This window comes from Oxyura jamaicensis, chromosome 4, assembly GCF_011077185.1.
Source record: "Oxyura jamaicensis isolate SHBP4307 breed ruddy duck chromosome 4, BPBGC_Ojam_1.0, whole genome shotgun sequence".
In the NCBI taxonomy this organism is placed as follows: domain Eukaryota; kingdom Metazoa; phylum Chordata; class Aves; order Anseriformes; family Anatidae; genus Oxyura; species Oxyura jamaicensis.
This window is the reverse complement of record NC_048896.1, coordinates 56659084-56670936: the sequence shown is the minus strand read 5'-3', so window position 1 is coordinate 56670936 and position 11853 is coordinate 56659084. Positions and strand designations below refer to the sequence as shown.

At 41.9% G+C, this 11853-nt stretch overlaps 1 protein-coding gene across 1 annotated transcript; it reads left to right on the top strand.

Annotated features, from left to right (window-relative positions):
- Window positions 1-1455: 1455 nt before the first annotated feature.
- Window positions 1456-9578, top strand: RAB33B (RAB33B, member RAS oncogene family). Its single transcript, XM_035323734.1, has 2 exons — window positions 1456-1742; window positions 6555-9578. The coding sequence occupies exons 1-2, from the start codon at window positions 1506-1508 to the stop codon at window positions 6996-6998; spliced, it is 681 nt and encodes a 226-aa protein (XP_035179625.1). The 5' UTR covers window positions 1456-1505; the 3' UTR covers window positions 6999-9578.
- Window positions 9579-11853: the final 2275 nt, after the last annotated feature.

Genomic DNA, 11853 nt, shown 5'->3' with positions numbered 1-11853 from the left:
AAATCTCACAACTAAGAATGATTCAGCCACTAGATGGTGTATGGATTCTGCCGCTTACGGAGTCTTAGTTGTTGAAGTAAATGATGTTTGAAAGCTGTTTGAGGGCTCAGATCTAATTATAGATCAATTTGCCGTAACCCAGATCAAGCTTGGTTAAATGAGCTGTTGGCAGACCCTGCCGAGCAGCTGTTTAAAATCTCCTTTTAGTGTGCTAGCCAGAGCCCAGATCAGAGCATCTCCCACTAGAATTAGGAATCCTCTGCTCTTTAGCCATTAGGCTGTGGAGACACACTTACTGGTGCTCCCTTTCCTCAGCCAAATACATTTACATTCTTGCCGCAAAATGGAGCAACTAGTGTTGGAGGGTGGAGGGTCGCAAGAACTCAAGGGTGGCACAGTCTCCTCATCTTCCACAAGTCTTACTTTTACCCCAGAAAAGAAGTACACCTCTTTTTTAATGGAATGAATGATTTGACAGAATAAACAAAGGCACCTTACCCCAGGAGAGTGCTACAGGGCTGAGGCACCTCTCAGCAACCTTGAATTAGGGTGGTCCACGGGAAAGGGGAATAGCAAGGCTTCCCAGAGGGCTGATGCTGACTGCACTAAGCAGCTCCTTTCTCCATGCACAGCGTTTTGATACACTCTGGATTTTTTTACACCACACTGAGACGGGCACTGTAACTCATCTGCCTAGGCTACAAAGCCAATTACTCTGAACTCTGGGAGGGGTGGGCTGTTTTGGCCCTAGGCTATTTGTGCTTACATTTGAGCAATGACTGGGTCAATGACACCGTCCTTCAACCACACAACTGGGAGCAACGATCCAGGGATCACTTCATGCTCGATCCGTGCAGGCAGAAGGTGGAGTGGTCGCAGGCGTGTGTAACAACGAGGAGGACTCCCCGCCGTGGCTATTATTAGGCTTCTGATCCAAGCCTCAGGAATCCTGGCATGGCTATTGCTTTGCAGGCCAGGGAGCGACCGCAAGGACAGCCATCCAACACGCTACATTTGCTTTCCTGGGTCATGGCTGAACTCAGAGCTAAATCGCTTCAACTTGATGTCTGTGCCAAACCTCCCTCCTAGGCTGAAGCCCTCGGTGGGGCTGTTAATGGATTCCGAGGGCAACACTGCGGGGCACATCAACCATTTTTGGCCAGGGTGCTGCTGTGTCACGGATGAACTCTGCCGCTGCACAGCAGTCACGCTGCCCATGCCCACCGGCAGGACGCTACGAGCACAGCCCTCGTGCTCGCAGCCTCCCTCTTTATTACTTGGGGCACACGACGCTGACCGCGCGTCCCTCTCCCTTCACGCCCCTCCGCCCGCCGCCTGAGGGACAGCGCCGCCCCGCGGCCGCCGTGTAGCGGCGGGCTCTCGCGAGAGGCGCGGCGGGGCGGTGACGTGGCCGGGCGCAGCCGCTCGCTGCCGGCCGCCGGCGGCCGTTAACGGTCGGCGGGGCGGGGCGGTTGGAGGCGGGGGGGGGGGGGGCGGCGGCGGCGATGATGGCGGCGGCGGCCGAGCTGGAGTCGTCGCTGGAGCTGAGCCTGCCGGGCAGCGGCAGCCTGCCCCCGGCGCGCTCCCGCATCTTCAAGATCATCGTCATCGGCGACTCCAACGTGGGCAAGACGTGCCTCACCTACCGCTTCTGCGCCGGCCGCTTCCCGCAGCGCACCGAGGCCACCATCGGCGTGGACTTCCGCGAGCGGGCCGTCACCATCGACGGCGAGCGCATCAAGGTAGCGCCCCGACGGGCCGCGGCTTCCCCGGCTGCGCCCCCGGGCCCCCAGGGGCATCCCCTGCCTTAGGAGAATCACACCCGCGCGCTGCGGGAACGAGGCGGCTGTCACTGCCAGCAGGCACTGTGCCTTAACAGCGTTCGAAAGAAACACCGCCGTGATAGCCTGAGGTGCTTTCCAGCGTAAATTCCATTTCTCGGATAAAAATACAACCCAAAGGCAGCCTTAGAGAAGTGCGGGTAGGAATTTCCGTACCAGATTAGAATCTGTTTCACAATCTGGCTTTTTAGTGCAAAGATTTGGTGGCACTACTGAAAATAATAAGTGACATCCCATCAAGAAGCCAAACATTGTTGAGCAGTGAGCTGCCATGTCCCGATGGTGACGTGTTGCAGCTGGTTTCTGTAGGATGCTGTTGGGTTTGCTGCATGCGGTGCAGGGCTGGACAGTGACAGGCTGGGTGCTCAGCTCACGTTTGACATGTGTTCTGCTCTGATTACAGGGTTAGCCAAAGTTTTTTCTTACAAATATAAATGTGGTGAAAATCTGGGGGTAGATCAATGCGCTTTTGCCTTCCTTGCACTTTAAAATAATTTTTAAAGTATATGAAGTATACCTAGCTTGCCAGATGGATGCGTAAGCACTAGCTGTGATCCTAACAGCTATTTGCAGATTGAACCACTGGTTGCTTACCAATGCAGCTTGGCTGCTAGCAGTAAGGTGTTTTAAGCAAAATTCCCTTTTGTATGATAGCTTGTTTCTGTGATCAAAGTTTAGCAGATGGGTGGAAAAATGGAGTAGCAGTAGTCATGGAATTGTACTTCTGCATATGTTATCACCAGGCTTTGGAATTACAGCTGACAGTCAGCTGAAAGCTATAGTTTCTCCTTGTTTATTCACTGCTTGCAGATGCTGGAGAGGGAGAGGCTATCCATTTGTCCCCCACGCTTGCCGTTCCTTCCTTCTATTTGTCCATTTGCCTGTCTTCCCCTTTTTTTTTTTTACCCTATGTCCTTTCTAACTAAAAAAGAAACTCGAGTAAGAGTCTGGTACTCTTTGCCCTTATAAAAACTTCTTCGGCTTCTAGCTGAGAGTCTGTACTCTGTGCTCTGTTGCTATCCAGAACAGAAGAGAACCTCATGAGGGACACCTTCCTGTCAGCACCATCTTACTGCCCCACTCTACTCTGCAGGGAATTTTTTTTTTTTTTTTAAAAAAAACAGCTTCATAGCTCCAAGATGCTTCACGTTGATTATTGTGCCAATTTGTTACTTAGGTTGTGGGAGGTGGTTTTGCTGCATTCTTGAGGATGGTGCCTGTTGAATATGCCCGTTCTGGTTGAAAGAGGTGGAAAACTGGAGAAGACACTTTTCAGACTCCTAGTTTTCCTGGAAGATCAGTTTTAGCTTTAAAATAAATAAACTTTGTCATTATGGCCAGGGCTGTAACTGTTGGGAGGATGCAATGTGTCATGGAGCATGCACCAATTTTCGTTCCTTGCCACCTCCTCTTGCTCATCTTTGCCTTTCTTTCTCATAGTATCTCCCCAGCAATGCCTGTTGAACCAGGAAAGAGAGGAGGTGAGATGAGCCGAATTGCTGCTGTTCTGGTTGTGCCCTGAAGGGCCAGGCCCGCTGAGAAGGGGAATTTTTCCTCTTGTTTTGAAGGAGAGTATTACTTAGTGTCTTCTCATTCCCTCTTCTCCCTTCCCCCAGCCAGCTGGATGGTCATTCTTGTGTTGCTACAGTACAGAGAGCATTTCCCTTGCAGCTGGAAAAACGCTGTGTCATTGGCAGTAATACAAGCACGGTTCTTCTCGCTGGGGGTCTCCCACACAGTTTTTTAGAATTCAAGGCATAGGGACGAGTGTATTCCTGTGTAGCTTATACGGTAGGCTCACAGCTTTGTTTGAAACAGTAATGCCTAGATGTGAGGAATAGATTAAAATTTTCAACAAACATTGCATTCTAGATTTCCCTCTGCCTAAAGTGACCTACACACTGAAAATCGAAGAAAATGATGTCACTCTTTACTGACCTACATTAAAAGAGCAAAGGATGCAAATGAAATTCAAAGAAGAAAGTCCAAACATCGTGTTTTTCTCCTTTGAGCTGTTGGCCTTTTTTTTCCATCTTTTTAAAGGAGGCATAGTTTATCATTTTGGTTTTATTAAAGGGCAGTTGTGTTTTTACCAGCATTTATAAGCCGTGCATGCTAAGGGAGTCCTTGCGCAGAAAACAATCTTTCTTGGATCCACAAAAAGGAGTCGGAAGGTGGGAGGTGATAGCTGGGTTGATATATTTAAGTACCATTTGTCTTTCCGAGGGGTTGTGACAAAGTGGTTCTGTCCTCAGTTTTTATTAGTTGAATTAAGCTGTTAAAACAGATTTTCAAAGCCCATGTTTTAAAGGGCTGTTATAATAAGTGTGCCTCCTTGATGATGGATGGTATTTAAATAATAATGAAACAATAATCTTAATGTTAATTCATCAATGCACATCTCTGTAAGTGATCATTCACAGTGTTTTTCAGTAGAGCAAAGAATTTTGGGGGGGGGAGAGGGTGTCAGAAATGGGATGGTCTGCACAAGTTCACCTGGTGAGAGGAACAAAGAAACTTGTGAAATGTAAAACCTTCAGTATTGGGAAAGTATTATTAGAGATGACACATTTCAAGTTTGAAAGCTGCATGCACATAACGTTTAGGAGGAGCTGTTGCTTCAGCTTAACTTGAAAGATATGTAAAGCTTTAATTTAATTTCCTCTTCTCTACCCAAAACTGACAGTAAGCTTGTGGATTTGTGCTTGACTGAAGCGTGACTGACTTCTGCTCTCTGAGTGAGGTGGGGAGAGGAGCGTAACCTCAGCGTCTGCAGCTGCTTCTGAAAACAAACTGCCTCTTCACATTAGATTTGATATAACATTCTGGGAGACTAATATAGAGTGGTTCCTCACCATTTTATTGTCTGACTATAAGCAATACCTCAGCCTGTGCTTTTTTTTTCCCCTCTCTTTAATTTGCCATAGCCCAAATTAATGATTTCTTTTTCCCATGAATCTCCTGACTTTATAATATTCTGTTAGTATATAGTACTAAAATTATCTCTCAGCTGGGTAGGTGAATGAGTCTTGCCCAAGCTTAGGTGCCTGTATTTAATCTAGTTGTCTGTGCTGCCTTTACAGGCCACGGAGATGCAGTCAGCTGTGTTCAGAATGCAACAGAGTTGGCAAAAAACAGGTATTCGCTCTAGGATGAGGTGACTTGCAGCTGACTACCGCTGTCTTCAGTCAGAGGTTAGGGTGCCTTGCCTTGCTTTTCTTCATAGTCTTAGTGATGCTTTTAGAAGCGGTACATGGATCTTATAAGTCTGTTGATCAGAAGCTGCAAATAACTGGACTAGACTACGGAGTCCAAGCTGTTCTATCGCTTTCGTGTGAAGTTTCTGTTCCCCTGATCAAACCAGTAACTACAATTTCCACCAGTTCTGGTCTGAGTTTTTCTTGAGCTTAGGTGACCAGAGTTGAACATAATATTGCAGTAAAAGTCACACCATCCTGAAATACCACTCACTATTTTTCCTTCACACTAGTGATTCATAACATCCTGTGATTGACTCGTGTATGTGGATCATCATCCATTTTAGTCGTTTCCAAACGGATGAATCCTGCACTTTCAGGAGAAATCTTCATTATTAGTGTTATCAAGGCTTTGCATCTCTTTCTGTTCAGTTTCACCCTATTTCTGCTATTCCAGATTATTTCTCTATATGGTACTGTAACTCATCTTTCTGTCAGGGATACATCTTAGCTTCTTGCCATTAGCAGATTTCTCTAGCAACTTGTTTCCTTTGTTTATGTCAAAGTCAATAGTAAAAACTGTAAAGAAATCAACCTTCAAGACACTTAGACCTTCTGAATAAGTTTTACTAAAACATCTGGATCAAAGGAATGCAGAACTGTGTGCACGGGAGTTTTCATCAAGGGAAAATATTGGCTGTACCTTTCTGTGGTGGTTTTAGGAATAGATCTCAATAGTGTTTGAGAGCATTTCACTTATTAATGGTTTTTGTCTGTAACACTGACTATAAAGGTTTTGAACAAATACGAGTTCAGTCTGTTTAAGATAGAATAGTGCATACTTGGAAATAACAGTATCATGATAAACTAATAGAAGTTTTGTGCTTTTTTTTCTCTTATGCATGGTTTATGCTACAAACCACAGTATGGTCCTAGCTTACGTGTTCAATAAGTTTGAGATTCATAGGAGAGTTTGATTCTATTAGGCTACAGAAACAGACTTCTTTGTCCTGTTTATTTTGTTTTCATTGTTCGTGCATGATTTGATTTATTCCTGCTTTTCTTGAGTCTACCAAAATACAGTTAACTTCATCATGAGAACAACCCTTTGGGGAAGATGACATTATTTTTGGCAATAAAAAATCATGTCAGCTGAGAGTTATGCTGTGAAGTATTTTGTTTTGTCAAAGAAAAGCATAATTGACAAGATTTCAATATTTGTTTCTGTAAAAACCTTACAAAATACCTACTTCAATAAACCATTGGAAATTTGTATTTGTGTTCAAGGTGCATCTGAATTTCTTTGTAGCTTCAATTCTGAGCAGGCAGGTTTGGAAGCAACAATTTCTGAAATTGCATAAAAGCAATAGGTTTTTCAGCACAAACTTTTCAGTATGATTAATTTTGAAGAGTTAATTCCTGTAATTGCATGACTGTCCTAGCTACAGGTAATACGTGTTATTTTCTAGCGTGAGTAATAAAACATTTTTTTCTCTTGTTCTCCTTCCCTTTTCAGATCCAGCTATGGGATACAGCAGGCCAGGAGCGCTTCAGAAAGAGCATGGTGCAGCACTATTACAGGAATGTACACGCTGTCGTGTTTGTGTATGATATGACAAACATTGCCAGTTTTCACAGTCTGCCATCGTGGATAGAGGAATGCAAACAACACCTCCTTGCCAACGATATACCACGGATTCTTGTTGGAAATAAATGTGACCTGAGAAGTGCTATTCAGGTACCTACGGACTTGGCCCAGAAGTTTGCTGATACTCACAGTATGCCGTTATTTGAAACCTCTGCCAAAAACCCCAATGACAATGACCATGTGGAGGCCATTTTTATGACACTGGCTCACAAGCTTAAAAGTCACAAGCCATTAATGCTTAGTCAACCCCCAGATCGTGATCAAATACATATAAAGCCTGAACCAAAACCTGCCATGACCTGCTGGTGTTAAATGTCACTATTTATTAGCTCTCACCTTGTCTTGTTTGCAAATGCTCCAAAATTATCGTCTTGGCACAGATCCAGGGTTTGGTAGCAATTATAGGAAATCTCTTTGGCACTTTACTGTGTTTTTTTTTTTTTTTTTTTTTTTCCAAGTGTAGATGTGCCTGTCTCATTTTCTTGCACTTTGTAATTGTACTTTCTGAATTACTGAAGTTTCACTATAAATATACAGGAATGTAAACTTTCAAGTGAAGTATTGACAAAGCAATTCTTCTAGAGCTCTTGCTGCCTGAGATCGTTTTTGTCACTTGCGGTAAAGCTATATATAGTAAGACAGTTTACTAACACTTCTGGTTGCTACTTGCATTGGAATAATGTAGGAGGAAAAGTGTTTTGGGACAGCAGAATAGCTCGATTTTTCAGGTCAGTGAGTGGGGAGATTTTTAATGTCTGAAGGAATATTTGATGACTGCTAGCAAACTGATAAGCAAATACCTACTTATATAAAAAACAAGCAAGCAACGGGACTGTCAGATAAAGTCTGGGCTTCAGTGTAAGTGCAAACTGCTGGCTTTCACGGCATGTCATTCCATTGTAAACTTTGTTTCTTCATGGCAGTGGTAAGAGAATTGACAAACTTGTCCATACCTCTAGACGATTAACTGATAACTTAAAAGTTCATAAATTTTTCATAATTAACTTGTAAGACTAAACTATATGCATTCCTTCATATGAAAAGTCCTCTAGCACAGGATATGGGGGAAGATCTGGGACTAGAACTACCCACAGCTTCTTTGGGCTTACCAAAACTTCAATATTCAGTGAGGACTGACTTCTAAGGATGCTGTTTTTGAGTTGTGTCCCAGTGTAAGTGAAAACACTTAAGAAAATAAAAAATGGAGTGAGGTTGCCAAACGCATAATGGTTTTTAAAGATACATGTTTCAGAGGATGCTAGTGTTGATGCTTTTCAAATATCTTGAAAAAGACAACTTTTTACAAACCAACTTGATAACATATTTTAAGGATGAAAATGCTTAGGACAGAATGTTACTTCTCATGCCCGTTTTGACGTACAAAGTTGTGCCTTATTTATTGAAAATGTCAAGGCTGCCATAGTCTAATGATCTGTATTGTTTTGTGCTAGAATATGTGAAGGCTTCTGTGCAAAGGAACTACCAGCTTCTGTAACTGAAGGTCGATTTGCTTGCATAATGGTAAGACAGTATCATCCATTTAAAGAGTAGGGAATATGGGTTTTACTTTAAATATGTATCAATGCAAAATAAATTAGATCTTGAAATATAGAGAAAGTCTGCCAAATAGGTAATCCATTACCGATTTTTGGCTAAAAATTGCTCATGTAATGTCATGGCTGTAAGTTGGGCATCGATGGCATTACTAATATGAGTTAGTAATCGCTCTTCTAGAACCATCTTCTGTGTTCTTGTAATTGCAGCCATTTCATTCGGTTCTGTTCTGTGAAGGTCAAGTTTCATAACAAAAATGGTGCTAGGTTGCACACAGCTACATAATGTGAAGTGTAATCCGTACAATTCAGTCTGTGACTTCGTATGCCATGAGCAAACAATATTTTCTGACTTAATTTTTAAACGAATTTAAGTAAAAATGAAGGTTTTTGATTTGCAGTGTGAAGTGCGTGATGCTGACTGGAAACTAAATGTAAGGCCCAGTTTAGAAGCCACCATCCTATTGATTATTAGAAACAAATTACTGAAGCAAGCTAACTTTTGAACTATTAAAATTACTAAGTTCTAAATTCTATTGCAAGTGTTTTATTGATAAAGGGAAAAATGCATTGACTTTTTTTTCCAGACTTAGAAGTAGCATTAAATTTGGCCTAATATGATTGGGATGCTTAAAAAGAATCTAAACAAAATATCTTTTTCCATATAAAGCTGCTACAACTATGACAGTAATTTTGTTTATGCAAGACCTGTTAAAGGGAATTTTTTTAGAAAAGGATTCATCTGACATTTATGTGTATAATATTATATATAAACATGGTTTACAGTCCTCTTGGACAATTTATTTTTCACTCACATTCTTACTAATTCTTCTCGAAAGTATCAATCTTAACTATTTGTATAGTACTAATTATGTCAGCAAGCTTTTTTTTTTCTAATAAAAAAAAACAGAATGAAGAATTCCAAAGTCAGTCAGGTTGGGAGCTGAGGTAAGGAAATTATGTAGATACAATGTTAATGTTAAATTTGGTATCAGACATCTGCAAATCTGTAAAGCTTTGAGTTACTCGCAACCTGTAAATAAGGGGCCTCATGTCATTAAAATTGTGTAAAAACAATGTTTTAACTATGTAATCTTGTCTTCAGCACATAGCATGTTTTAACGGTTCTGCCATAATGTGGTCATTGATTAAGGATTCAGTGTGCTTCCTGGCTCTCAGTAGTAATGTTCTACCAACAGAATTGATGTCAAAAGTACCGAATACTTTGTATACATATTTTCACCTTACCAAATTGTAAAATTGGGTTATTTTGTATGTGTTGGGGAGGGTAAGACACAATCCCAGAAACCTAATAAACTGGCATTGCCACAAACTGTTATCACTTGTTTTCAGTAATTGTTCTAGGAATTATGATACCAATTCTTACAGTAAAATCTACAATAAACTGTGATAAGCAAGGGAGGTATAAAAGGGTCCTTAGTTTTTTGTATGCATGGCTAACAATTTTGTGAAAGACTATCACAGTACTTGGACTACTGTTGGTGCTTTCTTGCGAGGTCTCAGAGTTGTTTTGGAGCATCTGAAACACCCGCATGATGCTTCAGAGCATGTTCTGGACTTACCTGAAGTTCTAGAAAACTGGCAGTTACTGGCCCCTCAGTATACATCAAGACCCTTAAGGAGTCTTCGTCATTTCTCATAGGCTTACCTCATTTCTCATAGTCTTACCTTTCTGAATGAAAAAAAAATGCTCTTAACTTCAGATACAGCTTAGTTCTCTCAAAAAATAGTCATGCAGGCTTTCATTCATGTATGCACACACACACACAGAGCAAGGTTTCAATTCCAATTGAAGTTAAGTGGGCTTCTTGGTAAATATTGTAGCCTATTTGCCCAGATAGGAGCTTTCAAACATTTTTGGTGTTACTTTGTACTATTTCACTGTCTGTGCTCTATCTATGCATTTCTTCTATTTCCATACTTAATAAATAGTCTGTTTAAAACAAAAAGCTTGAACATCTTTTGGAGATGTTTTGCATCTTTAAATATGATTGCAGTTATCACTGTTCAGACCATAAATTCTACTGAATTACTTTAAAAAATGTATTTACTGAATTTATTTGCTCTATGCTTCTGGTGCGATGGAATGACCAGAAAGGACCTTGGTAGACAAACCATCAACATGATTCAATCGTGAACCCTCATCTTAGATTGACACTATATTTCATTACACTACCTGGGAAGAAAGCTGCCTTGAGCTTAGGAGGGTGGGAGGCTGACACGCAGACTTAAAATGTGTCCTAGTATTCGTACATATATTTACTTGCTGCACATTCAAGTTTTCTTGGTGCTTCCATTTCTCCTTTACTTCATTGTGAAAATATTGCTAAGAAGCATCAAAATACATGGTGCTTTTTTATGTGTACTGTAATCTCCCCCAATCAAAAATAAAAAAGCTGATCCAATAAAGGGTCTAAAGTACACAGCCATCAAAAAATGTGAAAGCTGAAGTAGCCCCACCCTTGTGTGGTGGTTTTACCCTGCTGGGCAGCTGAGCTCCACCACAACTGCTCTGTCACTACCCCTCCTCAAGGGGAAGGGGAGAGAAAATACAATGAAAAGGGCTCAAGGGTTGTGATAAGGACAGGAAGGTCACTCAACAGTTACCGTCAAGGGCAAAACAGACTCAGCATGGGGAGATTAATAGAATATATCACCTAGTCTAGCTACTAACAATCTAGAACAGTGAGAAACTAATTTAAAAAATAAAAACCACACAAACTATAAACACCTTCCCCCTATCCACCCTCTTGTACCTCCTCCCCCCACGTGGAATAGGGGAGCAGGGAATGGGGGCTGCGGTCAGTCCCTAAATACTTCGTGTCTGCCGCTCCCTCACAGTCACTCCCTGCCCCTGCTCCCTGTGGGGTCCCTTCCACGGATGCCGTCCTTCCTGAACTGATCCTGTGGGGGCTGCCCACAGGCAGCAGCTCTTCAACAACTGCTCCACATGGCTCCATACCCCTGCAGCCTCCTGCTACCAAAACCTTGCCACGTAAGCCCAATGCACTTCACCATTTTTTCCGAGCTTTATAAACCAATAATTAAGACAATTTTCCAGCTGTGGTGAGAGAAGTTGAGAACATGTAATGAACTATTGTCTTTCACTTTATTTCCTCTCTGGCATGCCTTCACAATCTAAAAATTAATTAACATCTTATTTTGATCGACATGGTTAATGTGGGAGTCCATAAAAGAACTAAGATAGAGCCAGTCCGTTCTTGGCGAATATTTTCACTTCCGCAAGAAAATGGCAGTCCGGTTTTGTATGAAAATCAACACCAAACAGCTATGTAATCTTAGACTGGTAGATAATATAAGAAATTGACATTATTGTAAGGAAAACTAAAATGGGTCATAGTTACGCTGAAGTCTGTTGAAGAGAGACCTGTAAGGAGAACAAGTATCTGCGTTTCATTTCTTCATGCTGCACTCACAGAAAACTCTGGAGTTTGAGGGGGGGTAAGAAAAGGGAGGTTTTTAGTTTTGTTGTTTTGTTGTTGTTGTTTTGTTTGTTGTTGTTGTTTTGGTTCACACTGCAAGTCCAAAGGAAGACTTGCTTATTCATACAGCTGAATGAAGTCATCAGTGTG

Excerpts from the sequence above, each read along its gene's own strand:
- RAB33B (XM_035323734.1), top strand. The coding sequence starts at position 1,506 with ATGATGGCGGCGGCGGCCGAGCTGGAGTCGTCGCTGGAGCTGAGCCTG. Across the intron at positions 1,743-6,554 it reads TCGACGGCGAGCGCATCAAG|ATCCAGCTATGGGATACAGC; the intron begins GTAGCGCCCCGA and ends TTCCCTTTTCAG.